Raw genomic sequence first — 25,076 nt, forward strand, 5'->3', positions numbered from 1 at the left:
GGTTGTCTTTAAAGTAAAGTATGTAGTTCAGTAAATTCTTAATTCTGACTCTGAGACATTCATGTGTCAAATTCACCATTCAAATAAAAACATCATATTTTAGGTTCTCAGTTGATGAGTAAATTTTGTCCCAGTATTACAAAAAAATATTGAATTGTTTGACATGAGAAAATAGAAAATGCTTCAAATGAACAGTCGTCTGGATAGAGGCTAGTCTCTTTATTTCCAGCCTGGAAGTCATGAAGTATTGTCAAACAACACAAAAAGGAGGAAACATTATCTTCAAACATTCTTCCTGTAAAGCATGAGCATGATTGATGTGATTATTGAAAAGATATAAGACTCTAACTTTAATGTTGGTTTGTTTACTCAATAAAATAGTACATTTCATTCTTAATAGGAGTATTTAATTTTTTTTTTTTTTACTTCGGTTGAATTTGCGTCAAGTGAGTCAGCATAATCTTTGTAGCTATGGTCCCTTCATTAAAGTCTAATGATTTAAAACAAACAGCAGATATCAGAATAACAGAATAAGTTTGGCCTAATAGTAGAACTTGTGATTGTAAATATGTCTCTCAGAACACTGACTCTGTAATAAAGTGTATTCCATAAATGTTATCTCAATTATATACGTGTCTAAATATACCATTACAGAGGTTACATTAGGCGTGGTCATCTTTTTGTCCCACTTAACAAATATGTGAGGAATCCTTAACTGTACTTCAACTTTTCAAAATAATAGTACCTTCACAAACAGTATAGTTCATCAATCTTAACTTAGGACACACCAGAGTTTCTCACACAAAATGAAAATGCAGAAAATTCACAGCATCACCGAGGAGAGAAAACCAAAACCATGAAGCGGTAACAAAAATATGTTATTGAGTATCTGATGTTTGTCTTTATTTGAATGAGCCTTTTAGCAGATAATATTACTTTAGGAGAAACTCTTTCTCATAACAGACAATCAAATTAAAACAAGGCGACTTGGGTTTTCTCATCATCCGCCACCCTCTATTATTCTCCATATTCCTCCTCCTCGACTGTCCCACTTCTCTCAACTCCAGCAGGGGCTTCATCGGGAAGGGATTGGCTACTCGGGTCTCCTTTGATTGTAGGATTGTTGACGTCGTTCGTGTGTGTGTTTGCATGTGTGTTAATGAGCACTGGAGCAGTGGTGCTATATGGCTGTGCTCTTAACTCCCCGCAGCCTCCACAGCAGAAGCAATCATCACAACATCTGCCACTCAAAGGCAAACATTACATTGACCACCTCCAGGCTGCGGGCGATCTCCTCCAGGATGCAGTGCTGCTGCCACAGCTGGTTCAGCTTCCTGTAGCGCTCAGGGCAAAGGTGTAGAGGGTTGCCCCTTCTAGAAAGTAAAAGACAAAACGTCTGATTTAGTTTAGTCTGCCCCAGCCCTGTGTGCAAGTTGTTATCAAAAAAAATGTATAGCCCATTTTGTTCTCGTGACTATTTTATCTTTTTGCTATGGTATCAAAGACGTATTGAGGATTGTTTCTTACACCAATATGGTATCAAGGTATTACATTCTAGTATGGAGAGACCTGTTGTCAAGGATGAAGAGCACCAGGTCATTCTTACCCAAGATGAGGATCAGTCTCTCCATAATCATCCAGGTAAGGAGCAGGATATGTGCTTCCTCGAGTCTTACTTGCCATCAGTACTATTTCACACTCTCTTATCCTGCCAAAGAGAAATCAAATTTCATAAGAACAAAAAAATGCAAGATTTACACAGAAAAAATAATTCTCTTGATCCCTATCAACCTACCTGAGGAACATGCCCACTCCAGCACCACAGGTAGCAGCGTGGGCGGTGCAAGCCCCCACATCCTCTCCATCCAGCGGGCTGAGACAGCAGGAGCTCTGAGAGCACAGCATGGCCCCACAGAACAGGCACAGGGTCGGATGCTTCCTCTCATCATCCATAGACTTTGGACATCTTTGGACAACGTACAAATTTGAAGGTTAGTAAATCTCTGACAGATGTTTTAATAGAGAGGACTTCAATTCCCCACTTACTGAAAATGGCTGGCCTGATTGAGGAGAGCGCTGTAATCCTCGGGAAGATCAATCAAACGATTCCTTCTCCTGGGGTATCTGGAGAAAGAGTTTATCAAATAATCATAAGAAAATGTTTAATTACAAAACAAAGTTTTGAGATAAGAATACAAATGCCAAAGTGTACCTGACTGTCTGAAGTTTTCCTTTCAGAGCTTTGGTTACAGCTTGGTTTCCACACCACCTGAGAAAGTTACAAAAGATGACTTTTCCTGTGAATACGTGAAAGTGTCTGAATAAACACCTACATCCTGCCTAAATATCTAACACCTACTTCTGCAGCAATGGAGCAACAGTTTCTCTGTGCTCCTGGAAGAGCTGGAACACATTTGAGGGAAGTGCCAGGTAGCTGCACACTGCCTCCATCTGTCCTTGAGGGGTAACTGAAAGTGCCAGAATTGTCAGCTCCTCTTCATTAATCATCGTGTACAGGATGTTATAATGACATAATACTTGGGATTGACCTACCAGCAGTACTGGAGAGCTCCTCCGGTGGATGTACTCCTGTAAGGCAATTGAAAAAGAGAGCAGCACAGCGCAGGAAAGGTTCGATTCCTCTTTTCACTCTTTCGGCCACAGCGCTGCCGCACACATCTGGAATGGGCCTTAAGTGAAAAACACAGAAAGAAAATGAACTGTCAATCAACTTGAACGAAGTCCATATACATCTCTGAGCATGAAGCATGGAAACAGACCTGATAACTGGAGACAAGGAGCAAAGCTTGCCTCGATGAAAAAGGTATTCTCTTCCATTACAGACACGGTCGATTCCTTACAAGTATGACTATATCATATAACAGGCTCATATATAGTTGCAGAAATACAAATGCTGTCCTGTACTTATCTTCAAAACATGACCTTTTATCTCTTAAATGACATCATTATCCGTTAGAACAAACACGTTAGGTTAACTAACAACCTGTTCATATGTTAGACCTCAGAAGAGTTTTATTTTGGGCTGATTATCCATCCAGGAAAGCGTCGATCAGCACAGCTTGTTTGAGCCTCTAGTGTTTGTCATTCAGGAGAGGACACTAAACCTTTTTTACAGTATCTTAAAATCCTAAAGGGTAACAATAAAAAAATATTCATGAATTTCAAACTAAAAAAAGATCTTGCTTGTTCTTTACCTTAAATATAATAAAACTTATGATGATCTTACCGGCCAGTGTGTTGTGACACTGCACCGTACAGCTCTGCTGCTGCTCTCGTCTCCTCTGTCTCTTCTCCGCTTGCTACTGCAGGGAAATCTGGCCACAATAGACACCATTATTCACTCGTAACAATCCTCCATGTTATTGTAAAGCACTCTGAGGGAGTTCGGTAAATGTTAGTTATAAATATAATTATTAAACAAGAATGTTTTGTTAATGATGTTGCTGTTCTTACCTGTAGAAGACAGGAGGACCTGCACTATGTGAGCCATGGTGACCAGATGAAGAATGTGCAGATGGTTGTAGGCAGAGCTGATAGCAGACGGCTGTAAGTCTACAGCCTGCTCCTGATACAGTGAGGGGATAGACAACACCATCCCCACCTGACAAACCACACAAGAACACATACACAGTTTTATTAATAGAAGCATTTTAATTAGTGCAAGAAAAAACTTTGAATTAGAAAACTTTTTTTTATATCATAGTGAAATAGAAAAATCTTCTTGAAGAATGTTTTGAAAGCATGAATGCCTACATGCATATCAGTGGTTTAATATATTAATGGTAATTCAACAGAGGTTATATAGAGTAGGGAGTTGAAGAGTCAGAGTCCATAAATCAGTTTCAGTGCACCCACCAGAAGATGGAAGAAGTCCACCTCCAACAGAGAAGGGGTGTTTCTTCTGCTCATGGATGGCAATAAGACTGGGGAAAGATGACAACAAGGCAACAGGGTAATTCTCCTAAAAGTTAAACTGTTGTATATCCCATGGGAAAAGAATGATAAAGTTCTCTTCAATGACTACATACCCCCCAGCATGCCAGCAAAGTGCCTCTGAATGACAGCCTGGGAGCTCTTCAATCTCTGAGCTGCTGAAAACTGAACAATTGCCTTCAGACCTGCAAGCTAAAATACAGAAGCATTTCACGAAACTGATACCTGCCAAACCATTAAACACCTTCCTGTGCCAACATGTCACATCGAACCTGTCTGTTTTGTAAGGACCCAAAGAGCGGCTTTTCCTCCTCTTGCAGGATGTTTTCTGTGAAGACATACAAACATATTTTAAGAAATTTCAAAAACATGAAAGTAACAGGAGAGAGTGACCTGATGTACAGAGACTTGCTGTACCTATGGCCTGGATAGTGAAGGCACATGTGTTCCACGCCATGAGGGGCACACATGGGCACAGCTCATTGGGTGCCGTCTGCAGTCCCACCCTGTGGACTGTGGTGGCACACACAACCAGCATCTCTACTATGCTGTCTGAGAGCCTCCTCCTGGAAAAAAAAAACAGAAGTGAATTTAAAACGGCTGCATTATAGAAAAACAAAGATCCATGAGTTGAAGAAGAGACAGTTTCACTCACGGCTCTCGAAGCCCATAGCTGAGAATGGATCTGGGGTCCAGCTGACCCTCTCCACACATTCCTGTATCAACATCAACACTACTGCTTTCTGTGTTGCAATCTGCAAAAAACATAGAGACAATTATAAATGATGTCATGCATCATATTACACACATATTGACATTTAATAGCACTCATTAGCACAGCAGGTGCTTTACAGTAAAAGCCCTCCATCAAATAGAGTAAATTACAGCTTCCATTATAAAGTAATTGCAGTGTTGAGTTTACAATAAATCTACTAACATATGAAACACCATTTACATGCTAGTCTCTACCAGGTTAGATTATGCTCTTCATCTATGTTTGGACATTCTGAGCTTGCCTTTTTCACAGGGATTAAACAAAGAGCTGCCCAGGATAAACCTACAATGTTCATAAGCCTTTCAAAATAAAAGAATGCCATGTGCCATTGTTGTTCATCCATCCCATAGATGGTAAATATTAATGGACAAAGCCTGAGTGATGTCACCCATCTGTTACTGCAGGGGGGCTTTGGAGTCCCATCGATGGAGGTCACCATGTTGGAAATGCTGTCTCAGTGTAACTTTCAGTCAACATAACAACAAGCTAAGTTCAGGTTTTTGTAGCCTCTTGACAAACTGTTACATTGCACCGCCTGTCAATCAGGTCAGTTATGCACCTTATTGTGAATTTAGCTTATCCTTCATTAAATCAAAATGGATTAGTTATCAAAAAATTCTCCACCTGTAGAGTAGAGTGTGTGCCGATGGAGCTCATCAGACCTATTTTCATTTTTTGAACCAGGCTGTAAACATGTTGATTTCGGCTGTAAAAACGGTCTTTTTTGAATGGGTGTTAATGTGACTTTTTGTGTTTGTTCGCAGGATACTGCACTTCTGCATTGGCTTCATTTTCAACACCGGATTTGCCGACTGATCCATCCAAAGAAAAGCAATTACTGTAAATCATTGCGTCTTCTTACCATTTTCCTGAGTGAGTGACTTGAGTCCTTTTATCCTTGCAGAAAGAATCTGGATCCATCGAGGCATGGTCAAATGCTTTCCAATTAGTTCTGCATTTTCGCTGCATATTGAAACAAGAATATTTAGCGTCTTATCATTTTTACAATTAATCACATATTGATCTGAAGTAGAAGGCTGGACTTACTAGTTAAACAGAAGTTGCTCTGGGGGGATGAGGGGTACAACAGTATTGCACAGAGACTTGCAGAGGGGACACAAGTACTCCCCGTTCTCCAGGTCGATGATCAGCTCGGCGTGGAGCCGGTTCCTGGTTGTATTCTGAACAGCCTCAAAGTATCTAAAAAATAAAACAAATGCATCAGGTCAAAGTCAAATAAACTCTCACAGGAGAAGAACTGAAACCTCATCAGAATTTGTTTCTTACTTTTGCCAACATGTGGAGTGCATGACGTGTCCACAGCTTCCAGTGTGGGTCCCAACCGCCAGCTCAGGAGGCATGAAGAGAGGATATGCTGTCCCTTTAAAGGGAAAGATGCACATACATATTAATCCAATGTGTGAGAGCCAGAATTCCCCCCTATAATAATTGCAGTTTCTTTTTTTTGAAAGGTATCATGATACAAAATGATCATTAAGGACCAATTTTTCTTGTGGTAATAATTGCAGTTTCTTACATTTAAAAGGAAACAACAAGTGAGAGACTCACCATCTCCTATGCAGGTCAGTTTCTTCCCTCTGCACTGTGTCAGCACTGTGGATCTCTGCACACACGCAGTCAGCACCATGGCCTGAGCCTGGGCCGCCACTTCCTGTTCTTCCTGACAAAGGATGCAGGTGAGTACCTCCCTCTCAGCTGGAGTGAACCCTCGATGAGGGCCGACAGCTACGCACAGCTCCCTCTGCTCCATGGCACAGCTGGAGGAAGAAGCACAACACACAAGTTGTATTATTTTCCTTTTCTTTAAATCAAGCTGAAAACACCTGAGTGTTTTTTTTTTGTTGTGATTTGTCCTGATCACCTCTCAGTGGTTGTAGCAGGCTCTCCTTGTGTCACGCTCTCTGGCATGTTGTCATAGAGCATCTTGTTTGACTCGATAAAGTTTTTCTGCATTGCGGACATCTGAGCCATGATCTTTTGTCGATGGAGTTTGGCTGCCTCTGCCTTTCTTTTGCGCTCAGCTTTCTCTTTGTCCTGAGCACTCTGGAGTAAGAGGAAGTCAGACAGTTACATGTGACTACTGAGAAGCTACATAACATAAATACGTGTTTGATATTTCTTAAAATTCAAGAGGAATTAAATAGATTCGGATTTAGGTTTTGCTTCTGGCTCTTAGAATTTAATCTTAAGACTAAACTCGGATGAAAGATGGAAGTCAGTTGAACTGTTACATTTATCATTTAATTGCACCATGCAGTATTCTTTTACCTCTTCAGGCCTGCTTGTTTCCATGCTCATAGAGGCTGACGGGCTGGACTTCTCTCTAAGGCACTTGATGATCTCAAACATCTAGAAGAAAATTATACAAATGATGAAGGTAATTGGAAAATCAATGTATCATCAAAGTGACAGAAATGGTTAATATGATGAAACTATCTAATTGAACAGCCTACCTGAAGAACCCATTTGACCATGTCTTTCTGAGCTTCAAGGGAAGGAACAGTCTTGATCTTTGACAACAAGGCGAACACTGACTTGCCGTGTTCTGAGCCGATTCCTAACAGAACAAAAAAGGACATCTGTGTCACAAAATCCACAAATCCAAACAAGTTTATGGCTTTATGAACAATGACAAATGTTGAACCAGCTATGATAAAAACTTCCACTCACTGCGGGCCTTCAGGCTGAAATCAAAGGTCACTTCCTCCATAGAGCTTTCCTCAAGCTGCAATTTCTCTTCTAGCAATGCCTGACCTATCAGGTGCAGGGCCTGGAAAATGCAATGGGTTTGAGGGATAAATAGCAAAGTCTTACCAAGGTACACTCTGTAAAAGACACACAAAAAAGACACAATCTGTGTAATGTGTACCCTCTGGATCATGGCTTCTGTCCAATGAGTTGCCCGGTCCTCTGCCGCTCTCTGCAGGACGCGTCTCAGGACATGGATGATGATGTCACAGCAGAGCAGACGCACTATACTGGAGAAAGGTGAGCAGAAGGCTGGGGGCATGGGAGGTGGCAAAGCTGAGAAAACAAAAACAAGAGGCAACATGTGTAGCTCTGGTTTATTGGCAGCTGCATCACAGATGCTGTACAGGGAACTTGTGCATATATAAAATGTGGGTCACTTTTATCGTTGCTCTCTTGAGTCCTCCTCTTCTTCTGAGATTCTTCGGCCTACAACAAGTCAAAGTTCAAATGAAATGAGGAAAACATCAACACAAGCTCTGTCAGTTTAACATGTGACCCGTGCTGGGACATTGCTCTACCTTGCTATGTTGAGATCTTGAATAGTGGTAGAAGAAAGGGTTGAATTCTGCCAGACACTCTTTTTTTACTTCATACAATCCATGTCCTGAAACACCTGGTTTTCTAAAAACAGAAGCAGAGGAGACAGATTTTTTTTAAAAACAACAACGCAGAAACGATTTCCAAGACAAAAGTCAAATTTTCTCTCACAATGTTAACATACTTGAAAGTAGCAACTTTGGTAATCACAGACTCCAGGCCTGTTTCATGGCTCTCCTACAAAGAAAATGATTTGATCTTAATTAAATGATTATTCACACACATAAAAAAAGAAAGAAATCAAGCTATGAAGGAAAATTCAGCTTACATTCTCAGGCAGTCCCTTGACCAGGCTACTATGAGCCATGGGCTCAATGCAAAGCAGGTGGATAACCTCCCTCATGGTCACGTCCTCTTTGGTCACTTGACTGATACCCGGAACATAACGCTCACCTGGAAATACAACATCATTGAGACACTATAAAATGACTTACACCCAACCAAATACCAAGATTTATGTGTGTTCCTCTTACCAGCAATGACAATAAGGAGGAACAGCATCTCTTCAGTCAAACGGTTCCACTGTGTCAGTTCATCCTGAAAATTCATTTGCATTTCATCAATAAGTAAATCACAAGGTGGCAGAACAAGTCTTTGGGATTAATTGTTGTCATTATTGAGGCGATGCTTACCTGGTCTTTGCTTGTACAACTTCCGTTAAAGTAATCAAAAAGCTCAAATCTCAACAAGATCAGCATGAGGAAGTGGTTAGGGTCCATTTTGGAAGCAGTTATCTGTAAACAATTTGTGGGAGGAGTCATATATCACCACCTTAGACGTGACAGAGAATGAGAAAAATCCTATGTCTAATTTCTACAGACCTGAAGCATGAGAATGTCCTTATCGTACATCTCGTCCCTGCACTTTACGTCCTGATAGTAGTAGACCTGAAACAGCACAGGATTTACTTTTTATTCATTCATTCAAGAAAAAAAATATCACAGAACACACAGAATAAGAACACTGGCTAAAACATCTAAAGAAAGTATTATACCTGGCTGACCAAAGACAGGCCGTTTCTCCGCCACATTTCAGCTGAGACCTGTGCAGCCAGCACAACGCAGCGCAGAGGATGCTCCGCGAGCTGAGTGAGGTCATAGCCCTCCTACAACACACGAGAGAGAAAGCACAAGCTCTCATGCCAGCAAAGAAATTAAAACGCTGTTTCAAAAATATGTATTTTCTTTTCCAATTTGCCAACACTTTAATATCGGTTATCTTTGAAAACATGTAAATGTTCTCACTTGTTTGTTTAATTTGACCTTAATAAATATTGTTAAGAGGGTTTTGCAAACATTTCAATCATCTTTATTGTCGTGTCACTTACCAGATTATCCAGCCGGTCAATGGCCCCTGTTCTGCACAACATTACAAAGAGGCCTGGGGAGCACAATGAACAGAGTAGTGGATTAAGGGTTAACCACGATAATGACAATAAATGAAGGAGGTAAATACTATTTGTCCTACCAGCCAGTAGCCTGGAGATGGGCAGATGTATGCTGACAGGCTCCTGCGACACTTTGTATGGGTGAACATGGAGGATGTGTTTGCACATGTAGTAGTCTGTGGCCTCTCTGTGGAAGGGCTGATTGTTGCATTGCATCAGGACTGTGTGGCACTCTTTAAATGCAAGCAGCAAGATGTCATCCTGAGGGAGGAAGCAAGCAATGGTTGACAAACATTTTCACACCAATCCTTTTTCTTTCTGTAAAACAAATGAAAGGGGAGTGTGGGACAATTCATCTCTCACTCACATCAGAGGAACACCAGTCCTGAAACATTGCAAGAACATGGCGGAGCTGGATCTGAAGAGAAAAACCAGCCTCCCATTCTGGCTCCACCGCAATGTGCCGACCGAACTGGCGCTTCACCTCCTCCATGCCCTGATAAGAAACGTGAAGAAGTTCCAGGAATTGTGAAGTTGCAGCAACCTGGTAGAATAACACCGCAATTCCAAGCGATCAAAAATGTATCAGAAGAATTTAACATAATTAGTACCTGCATGCATTTGAGGAGCCCAAGGAAGATTTTGAACCCCTCTAGGAACTGTGTCCGCAGCTCTTCAGTCCATATCGAGGGTTTACTGATCAGAATGTACCTGAGAGACACAACATATATAAAAAAAAAAATTAAAAAGTAAGAAATACAGAATTTGTTTCCACTTCACTAACTTAAAAAAAAAAAGTTATTATTATGGGCCCTTTGCCTTTAATGGATAGGACAGCTGAAGAGAGACAGGAAATGATGGGAGTAGAGAGTGGAGGATGACGAGCAGCAAATGGTGGGGGTCAGATTTGAACCCAAGGCCGCTGCGACAAAGACTGTAGCCTGTAGGGCGCACAACATAACTACTAGGCCATCCCTCACCCTAACTTCACTCATGTTTTGATGAAAGTGTTCGGCCTGTAACTAGATTGCTGTGTTGTTTTAGCTTAGGTCCATTTTTCAGATGAGTTTGGAATGTGATGTTTAGTTCTGATGCAGCAATCCTCTTAATCCAAAACGTACTAGTATGGGTATCATTAGTATTAAACTGTTGCCTGTTTACTGACCTGAGGTCGTGGAAGATGACCTGGATGCGGGAGAACTTGTCTGAGTTGTAGCCGAGGAAGAAGAAGCGATTGTTGTCATCCAGATGTTCACGCAGCAGTTCCATCACTGTGTCAACTATCACTTTAATGACATTGCCCTCTTCAATCAGCTGCCGGGCCTAGAAGAGGAGAGAGGCAAAAAAAACATCCTTAAAGAAGCACAGATATTAAGAGACATAAAATATTCCATTCTATGTGAAAAAAAGAACAGCAAAGAACAAACAATACTTACTAATGTGGGTACAGTGAATATCTGAACAGACAGAGCTGTTATGGATATGCTCCTCTCATGGTCATCATTTATGAAATCCTTTTGCAGCTGCTTGTAGTGCTGAAATCATCCATATAGAACATGTATTAAATGAAGCTGGTGAAGGAATCCCCCCCAAAAAGAGTAAACATTCCCCTGTATTACCTTTGTAAACTCAATAGCAAAAAGCCTCTTGAACTCTGTCTCCATCAGCATGCTACAGAAAATCATCTCATGTACGATCTTGCGAGCTCCTGGAGGACATGAGAAAGAAGTTCATTCATGATCTTGTTGTACAGAATCCAGTACAGATAAACCTTAATGAAAATATATGATCTACTTGCCTTTGTACATCTTGGCATCATGCAGCATGAGTCTGCTGATGAGGCAGGGCCGCTCTCCGTCTGTGTTTGGCTCTAGGGCCACCTGACTGAAAGCCTGCCTGAAGCCCACTGCACAACACACACACAGGTTCACTGTCACACAATGTGCAGGTGCATGGACATATGAGCACTTACATAGTTGTAGATATATTTTCAAAGAAAGGTGGAGGATCTATAAATAGAACTGTGAAGTTTTGTGAGGGGCAGATATGGTGGCACCTGAGTAACCGATGATCTTTTGGAACCAGTTGCCGAGACGTATAGCAAAAGTTTGATGAGCCATTACAGCTGAGTGAAGGATCTCCACACGAAGCGGCTGCAACGAAATGTGCTCTGAGTTGGACTGCAACAAAAGCAAACGGACATATAATCATACAGGGTTCAAGACTAAACAAATGTAAATGTATCAATTTTACAAGGGCAGAGTCGGTTGCATGGTGTTACCCTAATGAGATCTTTAGCTTGCTGGCAGGAGAGAAGAGTTCCTCTCTTCACAGCCCGCCGACCCTGTGCAACAGTAAACAGTGATGATGGAATAATTAACAACTGGTATGATGAGTGCAATTATGGAAGGCTATGATAATCTCTTTCTCATGAGGATGCTGTGAAGAAAACATCATGACAAAGATTGTACCTCTTTGTCAATAAGAGCCGTGTGCGTCTGAGCTTCGGCCTGATCACATTGGACAGAGCGCTGCAGGGTGTAGATCACATGGTCGTACGAGTGGTGCTCATCGTTGTACAGAACACAGTAGTATGCATTTTCTTTTGTTCTGCAAGGAAAGAAGTCCAAGTTAAGTGGGGTATTTCCATATGGATACGCATGTTTGCATGTTATCAGATGAACCATACCGAGGCTGGAGTTCCGCTGACAGCTCCAAGTTCTCATCCCAAACCAGGAAGTCTGCAACGTACTGCAGCAGCACCCGAAACAGTTTCTCAGCCCGCTCATATAACTGAGGCTCCAACACACACTCATCCTGCACAAAATGGGAGAATTTCACAGAATTCATGTTTTAGATTTAGTGTCTTAATACATACCTGTAAATCTCTGTCTTCAGAGAATCAGATACATTTTAACACACTTAGTGACAACAAGCTTTTTTTGTGAAGTAATGGTCTGTTAAAGACTCATTTATATGTTTCTATGATTTTCTCTGATGTAAATCTGAAATAAATATGAGGCTGCAAGTTAAATTTAAACCTTTTTTCTAACATTGATACCGCCAAGATTGTTCTTTGTAAGATGTATCCAATTTTGCGAAACTATTCGGACATGAACAAAGTTTATTGTAATAACCTTTGCTAAAACTCTATTTCCTGTGTCGCCAGTTGTGTCTACAGCATGTCAAAGGACTGATCTAAATATTTTGTTTCTAAGAGCTCATCAGGGAATTTGATATTTATTTCACAGAGTCAGTTGCCTCAGAGCAAACATTCCTCAAAGCAGCTAACTATTTAATACAAATGTCTGACATTTAACACACAAGGCAAACTAAATATTCAGCAGGTCTGTGTATTAACCCCAGCGTCTACGTCACGCTGCTGTGTGAGAACAGCGACTGGAGTCTTCCAGAATCTAAACAACGGGAGATGTTGGGTTATTAATGTTCAACTCAGATGTATTCATGGTCAAGGCGATATAAATCACTTTTTAAAGCACTTGCTCAGAACTGGGGCAGAAAACATAGAGCAGCCTCACAGACCAGGGCAGCTGATGGCTCTGATAATAAAAAGCACCTGCTGTTTTTGGAAAACAGGCAAAAGCTGTCAAGCTGTACGTCTGTTCAAAACCTCCAGAGCAGGATCTTATCAGAGAAACACTGTGATCAGCAAAGAAAGGCCTGACAAGTGCTGAACAGTTTCAATCAGCAAAATGCCTCCCAGCAGCACCCCTGCACACTTAAGCAGGATTTAACAAACTGTTTTCCACTCAGTCACCTTCCAGATCTTTAACCCAGTTATAAATTTTCTCAAGATGTTTCAGGCCAACAAAGTGCTTTTCTTTCACGTTTCCGGAGACAAAGTCACAGCCAGAATTAAGATGGGAAAATAAGCATTCTGGGGTTCACTGACACAGAATGGGACAATCATGCCCCTCCCACATCCCTTCTTCTGCTCTATTATGTAACTCACCGTTACCATGGCAGTGGCTGCCCCTGGGTTGTGTTTGGAGCAACAGGGGCCAATCTTCCAGGCTTCCAAGTCCCCACAATCACAGAAGCCCCCGCCTGAAGATGCGTGCATCTGGGAAAAAATGCACACAAGGGGGGAGAGGGGGTTTATAGTTTCACAAATCGTAATGGAAACATAAAGTACAGTTACTATGTACACACGATAGTGACATGGCTGTTCTTACTTCTTGAATTAATCCTTAATTATGCAACAGTGGGACTAAAACATGAAAGGCCAAAATAAACTCCTATGATTATTTCAAAGTATTCAATCATAGCGCTCAGGCAGCTAGAAATAAGTAGTGTTTTTTATAACAATGTATTTTCTGAGTGGTCGATTATAATATAGTCCAATAATACAGATTAAGTTGTATTTTCTTAAATATGTGAACATTTATATCAACACCAACCTTGTAACGATGGCTTTTGTGCACACTATCCTGGAAGCAGTCCATGCACAGGACACACGTGGGATCTATGGCGCAATCCCTGAATAAGTAGAGGACAATTTGTCATGATTGAGAAAATGTCAACAAGGTGCATCATTATAAGACAAAAGCATGCAATAGATTAGGGATGCACGACGCATCGGTTTAATATCTGTATCAGCTGATATCTGCATTTTTGACGGATGATCTGTTTTCATGGTCAAACATGAGGGAAAATGTTGGTGTTGTGGGAGTCCTACACTTAAAGAAGTCATGAAAAAGCATTGGAATCAGCCCTGATTTTCACTATCGGTGCATCTCTGCAATAGATTTATTGTTCAATTTGAACTTTCTGCATGTCTTCTTCTTCCAAAATGATTCTGAAAACTAAGAAAGAATACTCATTCTGAATTATTCATTTCTGACACTTAACCTGTATACTTTGTAATTACATCACTGTAGAATTTAAATCTATTGTGACCAAACTAATCTTTCAAAATGGAAATATGGAAATGAAACTTGAAATATCCTTCAAGTACATATCTGTCTGTCCTTGAACTCTGTGACTTCCATTGATATTTAAATATTGACATGCTGTTATAGCTACTTTAATTGACTTTAATAACATATTAAAGACCACAGGCTCTTTTCAGACCTGCATGAGTAGACAGTCTCTCCCTCTTTGAAGACGCGTCCACACAGCTGGGAGGAGCTGCTGCCCTGCTTGAGCTTCTCCAGACCCTCCTGAGGATTTTCTCCAAACAGGAAACACTCTAGCGGATGGAGAAGTCGGCTCTGTGTGAGCTCCTCTTCCTCCTGGGGGCTGGACTCTGACTTCAGACAGAAGATTTGCGGCACCTGCTCCTTCAGGTAGCGGAGAAGCTCCGCTCTGCTGTCTGCAGCCTCCAGCCATTTCTGCAAAAGAGCAGTGGAAAGAATGAGTTATTCTGCAGTGACACACCACATCAGTTTCCACATCTTGATACAAAACCACATGTAACAAAGACACTATTGTCATAGTAACAAATCCAAAAATAGTATAACCTTTGCCATTCATCATTTTGGCATTTAAAAACAACAAAGTTAAAGTCTAATGGCATATGATGCAGAAAGAACTTTTGTAATGAATGAAGAGATGTGTTTCATGTGTTGACTGCTGATGCTCCCACTAAATAGAGATTTCATGCTGATTCTCGTTATAAGTTTGTAGTAGGAACAAAAAGCTTGAGCTTGGTCTTTATTAACTTGTGTTATCAGTAAGGAATCGGTCACACTTCCTCTTTTCTACTTTCTGCTGGAGCAGCCAGCTTAAATAGTGAAACCGTCGATATATTATAGTTTAAGCACAATTCAAAATGACCATCCATCTTTTTTCAGTGTTCTAAGTTAATCAATATGAATGACATCAATATGTACTGCCTTCTTTACATGTAAAAAGGTAGAACCAGTAGACCAAGAAAACATCAACTTCAACCTCTATAATTAACATAATCAGTCCTCCCCATTTCATCGTGATTACAGTTGCTAACGTTACTGCTACTGCTACAAATACTTTTACCATTATTACTGACATTAAGCTGTATGTTTAATCTTATTCCTTGTAGCTGATGCTCTGTTTGTCCCTGTCCTTCTTCTTCCTGCGTCTCCCTCTTTCCAAGCCCAACACAGTTTTGGCAGACGGCTGTTCAACATCAGTCTGGTTCTGCCTGCTGTTTCTCCTTTCAAATGTAACTTTGCTAAATGTTGTTTATTAGTGCTGTGCTCGTGACGGGTTAATGTTGGCTCTTTGTAGATAATAAAACAAAGAGTAAGGTCTTTTGTAAAAGTGTACTGCGATAACATTTGTTATGAACTGACGATGTAAAAGAAAAGATTGCTTGATTGATAGAAAACACTGTCTTCCTAATCACACCCAGAGGAGGGTGCAATCTGAAGGATTTATTTGTTTTTAAATGAACAACACAAACATCCATATTCATGAAGCTTCTGCTTTGATTCACATCAAAGCTGTGCATAACTTTAGAGCCCTAAACAGTGTTTTACCACATACTTGTATTTCTAACGCATTTATTCCATGTTTAATGAACAAAACACCGATACATTTCCTTTTTGATTCACTCATGCTGTAATGCACATTGCAAGTGGAGTTGCACAAGATGGCAATTTCATATGAGTGACTTTACAGGTTTAATAGGACACATATTCTTCAAACAATTATTTTTGGTTGTGTTTGTTACATTTAATGTAGTCATGCCGATTAATAGCATAAGTATCTATGAGCAGGCCAGTTTCACTTTCACAAAGTAAACAATAATAGTGTTAGAGCTGCAGGAGCAGACAGGACTGGTTCTCTTGTTTTAGCGCAAAGGACGCGGTCACCAAAAACACCAAAAGGATGGACATTAACACACTAACACTGCCATATATTCACAAAATACGAATGCAAACAAAGCGTTCACGACTTTTATTTGCTGTCCAGCTGCATCAACTTACTGTTGATGTGATATTCAATTATAACTGCAGCCTCTGAAGAGACAGTTCTTCTACCATTAAAATAGCTAGCACAGGAGCTAACAGCGCATGTTAGCCTTGGTAAGTAGATGTCCTTTAACTGTACGTCGGGCTGTATTATACAAAACAACAAACGCGTTGTGCTTTAGTGTTTGTCGCTGAGTGTCAGTACCTGCTGTCAGCTCTAAAGGCTATTAGAAACTCATACCTTGCTGAGCCACAGTCCGTCTTGGGGTTTCTCACCCTCCGCCATATTCCATTTGCCGTAAAGGAGGAGATGTCACCAGGAGACTGCTCCCCTTGTAATCGAGCACCTTTTGCGACGCTGCTATAGGACAAACTTAGAAATGTCGGAAGCGTAAACAACAATCTTGGTTAATAAAACAAGAGAAGAAAGCGCTAATTTAAAACGATTACGAATTTAAAGATTTGGCCTCAGGTCCTAATCATGGATCTGAAAAAAAAAAAAAAAAGATTTGTAAACAAATATTTCTGCTGAACCTGCCCTCTGGTGGCCGCATGTAAAATTGTGCATCCATGATTTGACAACTATTGGAACTATTTGGTCAAAAAGCCATTTTCGTTTCACCACTGCACTGTTTTAGATAATTTTTCATAATTTTGTTAATTTTAAAAATGCATGTTTTATATATTTTTTGTTGTTGTTGCACGGACTTAATCCTCCTCCTTTGATGGACTTTGTAAAGCTGAAGTCTGCCAGTGGGATCGGCACCAGGGGCCACAGCCCGAGGAGACTGTGAGGTCCCACACAGACGCACTACATTCGGACAAACTGTTCTGTCAGTCAAAGGAACTAAATATTGGAGTATTCTCCCACTCACAATAAGAGACTCACAAATGTATGCAACCTTCAAAACACACCTCAAACAGTGGATAAAAGAAAACCAAGTCTGTGACCACCTTTAACCTTTAACCTCTATTATTGTCTTGTTGCACTTGTGCCTTTGTATTTGTATTTTACATGTTGCACATGCGAACATAATGGACAGTCAGAAGGCTGACATGTTCCCCTGGTTAGTTCGCTGAGTGGCTTTAGAGAAGAGATCAATGACAAAGAAAAGGCAGGAGTTAGTTTAATATAACTAACTGAGGCACTGACACTGGGAAAAGGGTGACCACAGAACTCATGACACATGAAACTAGCACTTCTGCTATAATCTGGCATTTTTACAGCTGTAATTGTTACATTAAAATGCACTGTCCCTAACAAATAAATAAAAAATAAAAAAATAAAAAAAGTGTTTTGCCTCTATGTATTATATTTCTGGTTAATATTGTCATAGTATGGGAACAAATCTAACAAAATAAAACAATTTGAGTTGCTATATATAGTGGTTTAATTGCTCTCTAGGCGGTCACCAGCGACCAGTGTTTGTAATGTACTCTGCGGTGTTAAATACCAAGTCACTTTAATCACTTGTCACTTTATCTTGTCATTCTCTGCAAATACTGTCTCAATTCTCAATTCCCCCCAGTTAACTCCATCATTCATTTTGTACTGTTTTTATTTTTATTTTTATTTATCTTATCTATTCTGTTTAATGTGTATTTGAGCTTTCTTGTCTGTGCTGCTGTAACGCCCGAATTTCCCCTCTGGGGATCAATAAAGTATTATCCTTATCCTATCCTAAATAAAGATGATGCTGTGAAGGCCGCCGGCCACTAGGGGGCGCTACTCACGATTGTCCCGTCATTCCGTGGTGATGAATGCAGCGGGACTAGAGGTCAGAGTTGAATGTTTGACAGAGAGCTGAATATGGATTCCATATTTCATGAAAAAGTAAGTTAAAACGTTAAAGTTAACAAGTAGCTGTAAGGTATTGTTGGTGTTTATTAAGAAAGCCTTTGCCCTCCAGGAAGTGGCTTATTGACCGACGCTGTCTGGCCGTAGTTAATAGATTTGAGGTTGTGTTTGGGAGTATTGTTGTCCACACAGCTACAATGCTAACTGCACCTGCTAGTCAGATGTTATTAAAAAAAAAAGTTACCTTACAGTTAAGAGTAACAACAATAAGCAGTGAAGCAGTTGAAGGCAAGTTATTTTTGTTAGATAAGCAAACGAATTAGCTTCAATTAGCAAATTGGTTTCATGAGAAGTATTAAAGATTAGTTTTGCGTAAGCTAGCTGTTTGTAGCTTCACTGAAGTGTGACTGCTACCGTGTGCACAGACCAAAACAAACCACTTTGTTATGAGATCATCCGTGGCCATGGGGCTAATTTATCTGTTTAGAGCAAGGGGTTGAGTGTTTTTAACTAATGTTAAGTGTTGTGTAACAGTAATTACTTCTGTCTTTGTAGCAAGAGGGCTCTCTTTGTGCCCAACACTGTCTCAACAACCTCCTGCAGGGTGAGTATTTCACTCCTGTGGATCTGTCCTCCATCGCCCATCAGCTTGATGAAGAGGAGAGGATGAGGATGGCTGAGGGAGGTATGGGCAGTGAGGAGTATAGGACCTTCTTACAGGTGAGGAGACCAAGAATTGTAATGTTAAAGAAGCAGTTTATCCATTAATGCCATTATTTAGCTGGTTATTTTTCTGTCTACGTCAGCAACCATCTGGAAACATGGACGACAGCGGGTTCTTTTCAATTCAAGTGAGTTTAAGCGATTCACTTCATATAATGTATCGATAATAGCTCAGTAACTATTGAAAGTTTACAAAATAAATCTCCTGTTGCTGTTTTATTCCTTTAGGTAATTAGCAATGCTCTGAGAGTGTGGGGCTTGGAGTTAATCCTCTTCAACAGCAGAGAGTATCAGAGCCTGATGATTAATCCAATGTAAGGTTTCTTTGTCAACACTTGTAATAATATACATCTTATTACTGCTTAATAGTTCAAGCTAGTTATGAAAACTTGCCCTTCTTGCTGTTTTTCAGAAATGAGAAAGCCTTTATTTGCAACTACAAGGAGCACTGGTTTACTATACGCAAACTTGGACAGCAAGTATGAGGAATTTGTCATCATCAACAAGTTAATTAAGTTGATTCACTTAAAAAAAAAAACACTTTTTCTGTTTTCATTGCAGTGGTTTAACCTGAATTCTCTGTTGACTGGACCAGAGTTGATATCGGACACCTATCTAGCCCTCTTCCTTGCACAGTTACAACAGGAAGGTATTGTAAACTTGACTGTTATTTATGTTATGTTTGGATGTTGCAGTTAAGACATACAATGATAAATGCTGTATTTTTCCAGGTTATTCCATATTTGTGATCCGAGGAAACCTCCCTGAGTGTGAAGCAGAGCAGATCCTAGGGATCATGAGAGTGCAGCAGCAGCAGAGACCAAGGCTTATTGGAGAAGAAGAGGCTCAATCAAGTGCAGGGTGTGTATTATAAGTGCAGTCAGTACAATCAGGACTTAAACATACACCGAAACATGTACCTTATTTTTTGTTTCATTGCTTCAAATGCATATTTGGTAATTGATTAACCCTTGTTCTGTGAGCAGCAGGTCTGCAGCTCTGAACCAAACGGAGATGAGCTTTGGTGTGGAGGAAGAGGTTGTGGATGACGATGATGAGCTGAAGAGAGCTTTGGCACTCAGCAGACAGGACATCGACGTGGAAGATGAAGAAGCTGATCTTCGAAGGGCCATACAGCTCAGCATGCAAGGTAAAGAACAATGAGTCATCCAAAGGTATTAATCATTATTTGGACACTTGTCAAGATTCCAATCAAAAGTATAAAAATGTTTATGATTAACTTGCATCATATCAGACACAGCAAAATGAATCAAGCTAAAAACCATGAAACCATAATCTTAATGAGTTTTTTTCTTTCAAAAACTGTATTTGAACTAGGTTTGAATTGAATTTGTATCGTCATTTTGTGTCTTACAAGTATCATTACTGAAAATGGGTTTGTGTTTCTTTTCAATAATAAAGGAGCTGTGATGAGCAACAAGCCCTCGGAGTCTGAAATGGGAAACGTGAAATCGGGGAGCAATGCTGGAGCACAAAGAGAAGGCCAGAACGAGGCGCTAACAGCAGAAGAATTGCGGAAGAGAAGACAAGCCTATTTTGACCGGTAAGTTTAACTGCTTGCTGGGCGACTACTGAAGAGAGGGAGGTCGAATTACAACAGTATATCACTTATATGCAGTGCAGTTCAACTGTCTTTCCAGATGCTGTAACTTCTTGAAATTTAATGATGTTCAATTTTATGGTAGAAATTTGAAGACAGCTTTGATCAGAGATTTTAGTTTGAACAGTTCAGTGGGATTTCTTTAGGCCATTTTGTTGCATTTGATGTAATATATGTTAATAGTTAATTGAAGTATTAGTTATATTGACTCCACTTCCTTTGAGCTAGCAGAAAATAAAATGTATGTATTTTGATACAAAATCTGTCTATGTACTTCTCAGGCAACAGCAACAAGCTCAATCAAACATTCCTCAACAACCAGATGCAATATCAACAGGTGGGTCAAGTAAGTACAATACGTTTAGGTATATATGAAGTTCAGACTATTTCTTTAGCTCTACTAACAAAAAAGGGCTATAGTAAAATTATAAAGTCAATAAAGAAAACCCCTCTTTTTTTCTTCCAGGCTCTGTAAACACTGTCTCTGAACAGGACCAACAACAACAACAACAACAACAACAACAAAAGCCCAGCCAGTGAAGCTGTGAAAGGTTTGCCTGCGTTGTTTACCAGCTGCCTGAATTGGCAACCCCCTCACAGGGGTTGGCTTTGCTCCTTCTTCTAACCTTTTGCACATGCGAACATAATGGACAGTCAGAAGGCTGACATGTTCCCCTGGTTAGTTCGCTGAGTGGCTTTAGAGAAGAGATCAATGACAAAGAAAAGGCAGGAGTTAGTTTAATATAACTAACTGAGGCACTGACACTGGGAAAAGGGTGACCACAGAACTCATGATGCAGTTAAACCAAGTTTGCAATTGCCTTTTTACCATGGCGCCTTCTATTTGTATTGTATACTGTTTTTTATTCTCTATTTTTCCCCCTTGATGAGATAGAGAGGAATCCACATACAAAGGGTGATTACCTGTGTAAGGGTAAATACATACAGAAGTTGGTGTTATGTGAAAGGACACTTATGTTAGGGCCATATATAAAATCTGATATTTTTGACTTGCGTTTGTAGAACATGGACTATATAATTCCACTGCTTGACCCTCCAGAACACTATTATAGTTTAAAATCAATTTGTGTTGCTACATTCTGAAATATCTCGTAGCCACTAGCACTAGCAACATACGTTGGTCATTTATTCCTCACATCATAAATCGTTTTCCTCGTGGATGCCCAAGAGTGAACTCTGAAGGTTTTGGGGCAACAATGCAATTCCAGTGTTGTGGCTTTATTATTACCTATAAGTGTATAAATAGGCATTATGAATAATGTACAATAGTACCACTCTTGATTTCAGGATGTTTTGTCCATCTCCAGCAGAGGGTGAACAAATCCCTCTATAGAGCTATTTCCTACATCTAACATGCTTTCATTGATGCATATTTTTCACATCTTGTCTGAAATAAGTTGACATGTTATGGGGAACAAAGAAGCGTACTGTAAGAACCATTAACCTGCAGATATAGATAAATACACTGTATTCTTCCAGCAGTATGATCCCTTGATACCAAAACCAAAAGTCCCACCAGTCTGCAATACCAAGTACCAAGACTCCAGCTGTTGTTTCTCTTTCTCAGTGTTGTTCATGAACATTAAAGGAATCATTTAAATAAAGATAAGACAAAAAATGATCCTCCTCCCTTTCAGGGTTCTACACGTTTCACTAATCTTGTATTCCGCTTATACTCAGAGCAATGTAGCACAAATGAGTTGTACACACCTTGTTTTCAAGCTTCAGCTTAGTTCAAAAAACAGAAGGGACTGTTTTGGCTTGGACACAATAAGTATTCAGCATCAACCACAGCCCCCCCCCCCCCCCCCCGTCCTTTTGATCCATTTAGGCTTTTATTTTCTATTTTAAATACACTTGTGACATAGTATAGCTGGCTTTTTCTCTTTACATTGTTTTCACTCACTACATTCTTAAAGTATTCATTACTTTTGTTAAATATCACATGACACCATAGCACATTGTTTTATTTAATGTAACGCTCTTGTTCCGGGATTAAAGTGACATTCACTCCTCCTAAATTTTCTCGTGTTATTATTTTAAATTTAAATGTTGGTTCGCAGTTATTATCACACTTGGGAAATCAGTCTGAAAGAGAGAAAAAAAAAAAGCGCTGACGCCATCTGGAACAACACAACATGTGGTTAATGTGTAATACCAGAGCATACTTGCACTTTGTTTCACCAAATAAGAGATGGAGCTTTCAGACGCATTCCTGCCCAAGCTGTATGGTACGTATCACGGTTATTTATTTGTGAAAGAGTATTTATCGCAATCTGTTATCTCTTGTTTGAATTACAAAATGGAATTTTTCATTTGGATTTGTGTGTAACGGGAATAGAATAAGGGGTAAATATTTTTAGATGTATTTAGTAAAGGTTTAATGGAACTCTTCGCGTGTTTTGACATCTACATGTCTTCATCTTCAGGTTATGCTCCCAAACCCGACCAGAATCAAAAAGATGGCGATACATAAAATGAAGATTAGATTTATTTTTATTGTAACCTACATGAGCTTCCTTGCTCCTGTCCACAAAGCATCGCTTCTAAATGCCACAATCTCTGATCTCTCCTTCAAAAATATGGATTGTGCCATGACCCTCTACAGAACGATATCAGGCTACCACGACAAGAACATTTTTTTCTCCCCTCTGAGCATCTCAAACGGCTTTGCTGCTCTCTCAATGGCCTCGAATGGTGTCACACATCAGGAAATACTAAAGGGACTCAACCTGGAGCAGCTGGATCAGGCTGATCAGCCAGAACTCATCCCGAAACTCTTCCAGCTCCTCAATGAGAATATCACGCAGAACGGCTCAATGAAACTGGACCAGAGCATGGCCCTGTTTATGCGGCCAAAGTTTGAGGTAGAAAAGATATTCGAACACCAGATCAAGACATTTTTTGACGCTGATATCAAAAGTTTAGACTTTGCCAACACAGAAGAGAGCATTAGAATCATCAATGAGTATATCCAGAACAAGACTGAGGGCAAGGTGGTTGATATGATTTCCAGTCTGGATTCAGCAACCCAGCTCATGCTAATAAGTACAATTTTCTTCCAAGGTAAGGAGAATAACCCTTATGTAGAACTTTATCTTGTGTGTTAATAAGAGTTTTGGCTCTCATTTGTGTTGTGACATTTGATTCTTTGTTGCCAAATTTAAACTAAAAATACTATGTCTTTGACAGGGACCTGGCAGAAGCCTTTCAACCCAAACTACACTGACAACGCTCCCTTCTACATTGACAACTACAAAGTTGTGCAAGTGCCGATGATGTTTATGGAGGATAAGTTCTACATGATGGAAGACATGTCTCTTGGTGTAAAAGGGCTGAAGCTACCATACCAGGAAGGTGTTTCAATGCTTGTCCTGCTCCCCAACAGAGGCACGGACTACACTGTGATCGATGAAGAGATTACTGCTGAGAGGTTCCTCAGCTGGATCAAAAATCTGCGCAAAATGTAAGCATGAGCATGGAAAATTAGTAATATTAAACATCTGCAAAGACAGATAACAAGTTATTCATCTCAACATGTCTGCCCATTTTTTTTCCTACAGCAAATTGGAAGTGATCATGCCAAAATTTAAGATGGAAGAGTCGTATTCTCTGCATAACCTTCTCCCACACATGGGCATGGCCACGATCTTCAGTAATTCAGCCAATTTGACGAAGCTGAGCAAGAACAAAGGACTCAAAGTGTCTGAGGTTACATTTTCAGTTTAAAGATGCTATTGCAACATATATCTTACATAAGTCAAAGATGATGGTTTTAAACTTGAGTGTATTATCACAGGTGCTGCACAAGGCAGTGATTGAGGTGGATGAGAAGGGGACCACTGCAGCAGCTGCCACCACAATCAGCATTACTCCATATTCCTTACCCAGGACCTTCACCGTCAACAGACCCTTTTCCTTCTTCATATACCACGAAAAAACAAACTGTCTGCTGTTCATGGGCAGAGTGATTGACCCCACCAAAAACTAACAGTACACTGTGCAGTTTGAGTTTTGAAGTGCTTGCACATTTTCTTTATTCAGGCTTTAAAAACTGTTTTGATGCATTTTAAATGTTAAATTTTGCTTTGAAATGCTTCTAATTGTCTGTTTAGTAAGCCTGAATATATTACCTAGATCTATATGAATAAAGAATTTAAATAAAAATGCTTTTTTTTTTCGTATTTAATAAAAATAATTAGATTTCACAAATGGCGATGTGTGCAAATGCATACTAAATGAGCACTGTGGTGGGAAAACACATGAAAGCATCACAGTAATTGAATCACTTTTTATTTATTTAAATTGGATTAAAGTAATTTAATCACTTTCCATATAATGAAAAAATGAATAAGGTATCAAATACATCCACACTTCCAAAAAAGGATAATTTATTACACATTTTACTTTTTGGATTTATACACCTGGACAAAAAAAAAAAAGATGATCTTGAGTTTTACACAGTCTAGCAAAGTCCTTAAATAGCTCATAATTTAACCTGTGACTCTGGG

General features: G+C 39.9%; 3 protein-coding genes across 4 annotated transcripts; 2 read left to right on the forward strand and 1 right to left on the reverse strand.

The window, feature by feature from the left end:
• Positions 1-204: 204 nt before the first annotated feature.
• ubr1 (ubiquitin protein ligase E3 component n-recognin 1) lies at positions 205-16,803 on the reverse strand. The gene is made up of 47 exons (XM_020645231.3): positions 16,644-16,803; positions 14,580-14,839; positions 13,907-13,985; positions 13,459-13,569; positions 12,175-12,302; positions 11,957-12,095; positions 11,767-11,829; positions 11,542-11,665; positions 11,284-11,391; positions 11,105-11,193; positions 10,922-11,020; positions 10,651-10,808; positions 10,097-10,196; positions 9,853-9,981; positions 9,566-9,746; positions 9,426-9,478; positions 9,093-9,203; positions 8,920-8,985; positions 8,731-8,832; positions 8,572-8,635; positions 8,367-8,491; positions 8,223-8,275; positions 8,020-8,122; positions 7,879-7,927; positions 7,620-7,774; positions 7,421-7,520; positions 7,204-7,307; positions 7,019-7,099; positions 6,612-6,793; positions 6,299-6,507; positions 6,017-6,110; positions 5,777-5,929; positions 5,592-5,692; positions 4,610-4,709; positions 4,372-4,520; positions 4,227-4,282; positions 4,050-4,146; positions 3,877-3,944; positions 3,475-3,622; positions 3,248-3,335; positions 2,554-2,690; positions 2,360-2,468; positions 2,213-2,269; positions 2,047-2,124; positions 1,796-1,966; positions 1,607-1,708; positions 205-1,373 (listed from the first exon to the last, which is right to left on the reverse strand). The coding sequence occupies exons 1-47, from the start codon at positions 16,686-16,688 to the stop codon at positions 1,232-1,234; spliced, it is 5,220 nt and encodes a 1,739-aa protein (XP_020500887.1). The 5' UTR covers positions 16,689-16,803; the 3' UTR covers positions 205-1,231.
• Positions 16,804-18,122: 1,319 nt separating this feature from the next.
• On the forward strand, positions 18,123-22,186 carry atxn3 (ataxin 3). Of its 2 annotated transcripts, none has more exons than XM_020645272.3 (11): positions 18,123-18,236; positions 18,756-18,920; positions 19,007-19,051; positions 19,152-19,237; positions 19,336-19,402; positions 19,485-19,572; positions 19,655-19,784; positions 19,910-20,073; positions 20,346-20,487; positions 20,826-20,890; positions 21,011-22,186. In XM_020645272.3, exons 1-11 carry the CDS (start codon positions 18,192-18,194, stop codon positions 21,082-21,084), a joined length of 1,071 nt encoding a protein of 356 aa, XP_020500928.2. In that variant the 5' UTR covers positions 18,123-18,191; the 3' UTR covers positions 21,085-22,186. The 2 variants fall into 2 exon arrangements, with proteins under 2 accessions (XP_020500928.2, XP_020500930.2); XM_020645274.3 differs by having other exon boundaries at positions 20,826-20,881.
• Positions 21,101-24,733, forward strand: serpina10b (serpin peptidase inhibitor, clade A (alpha-1 antiproteinase, antitrypsin), member 10b). The gene is made up of 5 exons (XM_029279578.2): positions 21,101-22,796; positions 22,995-23,631; positions 23,758-24,031; positions 24,129-24,276; positions 24,365-24,733. Exons 1-5 carry the CDS (start codon positions 22,704-22,706, stop codon positions 24,554-24,556), a joined length of 1,344 nt encoding a protein of 447 aa, XP_029135411.2. The 5' UTR covers positions 21,101-22,703; the 3' UTR covers positions 24,557-24,733.
• Positions 24,734-25,076: the final 343 nt, after the last annotated feature.

The sequence above is a fragment of the Labrus bergylta genome, chromosome 18 (genome assembly GCF_963930695.1).
Source record: "Labrus bergylta chromosome 18, fLabBer1.1, whole genome shotgun sequence".
Classification (NCBI taxonomy): Eukaryota; Metazoa; Chordata; class Actinopteri; order Labriformes; family Labridae; genus Labrus; species Labrus bergylta.

Excerpts from the sequence above, each read along its gene's own strand:
- ubr1 (XM_020645231.3), bottom strand. The coding sequence starts at position 16,688 with ATGGCGGAGGGTGAGAAACCCCAAGACGGACTGTGGCTCAGCAAG. Across the intron at positions 11,830-11,956 it reads CGGCTCTTATTGACAAAGAG|GGTCGGCGGGCTGTGAAGAG; the intron begins GTACAATCTTTG and ends ACTGTTGCACAG. Across the intron at positions 8,123-8,222 it reads ACCAAAGTTGCTACTTTCAA|AAAACCAGGTGTTTCAGGAC; the intron begins GTATGTTAACAT and ends TTCTGTTTTTAG.
- atxn3 (XM_020645272.3), top strand. The coding sequence starts at position 18,192 with ATGTTTGACAGAGAGCTGAATATGGATTCCATATTTCATGAAAAA. Across the intron at positions 19,238-19,335 it reads AGCCTGATGATTAATCCAAT|AAATGAGAAAGCCTTTATTT; the intron begins GTAAGGTTTCTT and ends GCTGTTTTTCAG. Across the intron at positions 19,573-19,654 it reads TGCACAGTTACAACAGGAAG|GTTATTCCATATTTGTGATC; the intron begins GTATTGTAAACT and ends GTATTTTTCCAG.
- serpina10b (XM_029279578.2), top strand. The coding sequence starts at position 22,704 with ATGTGGTTAATGTGTAATACCAGAGCATACTTGCACTTTGTTTCACCA. Across the intron at positions 24,032-24,128 it reads ATCAAAAATCTGCGCAAAAT|CAAATTGGAAGTGATCATGC; the intron begins GTAAGCATGAGC and ends TTTTTCCTACAG. Across the intron at positions 24,277-24,364 it reads AAGGACTCAAAGTGTCTGAG|GTGCTGCACAAGGCAGTGAT; the intron begins GTTACATTTTCA and ends GTATTATCACAG.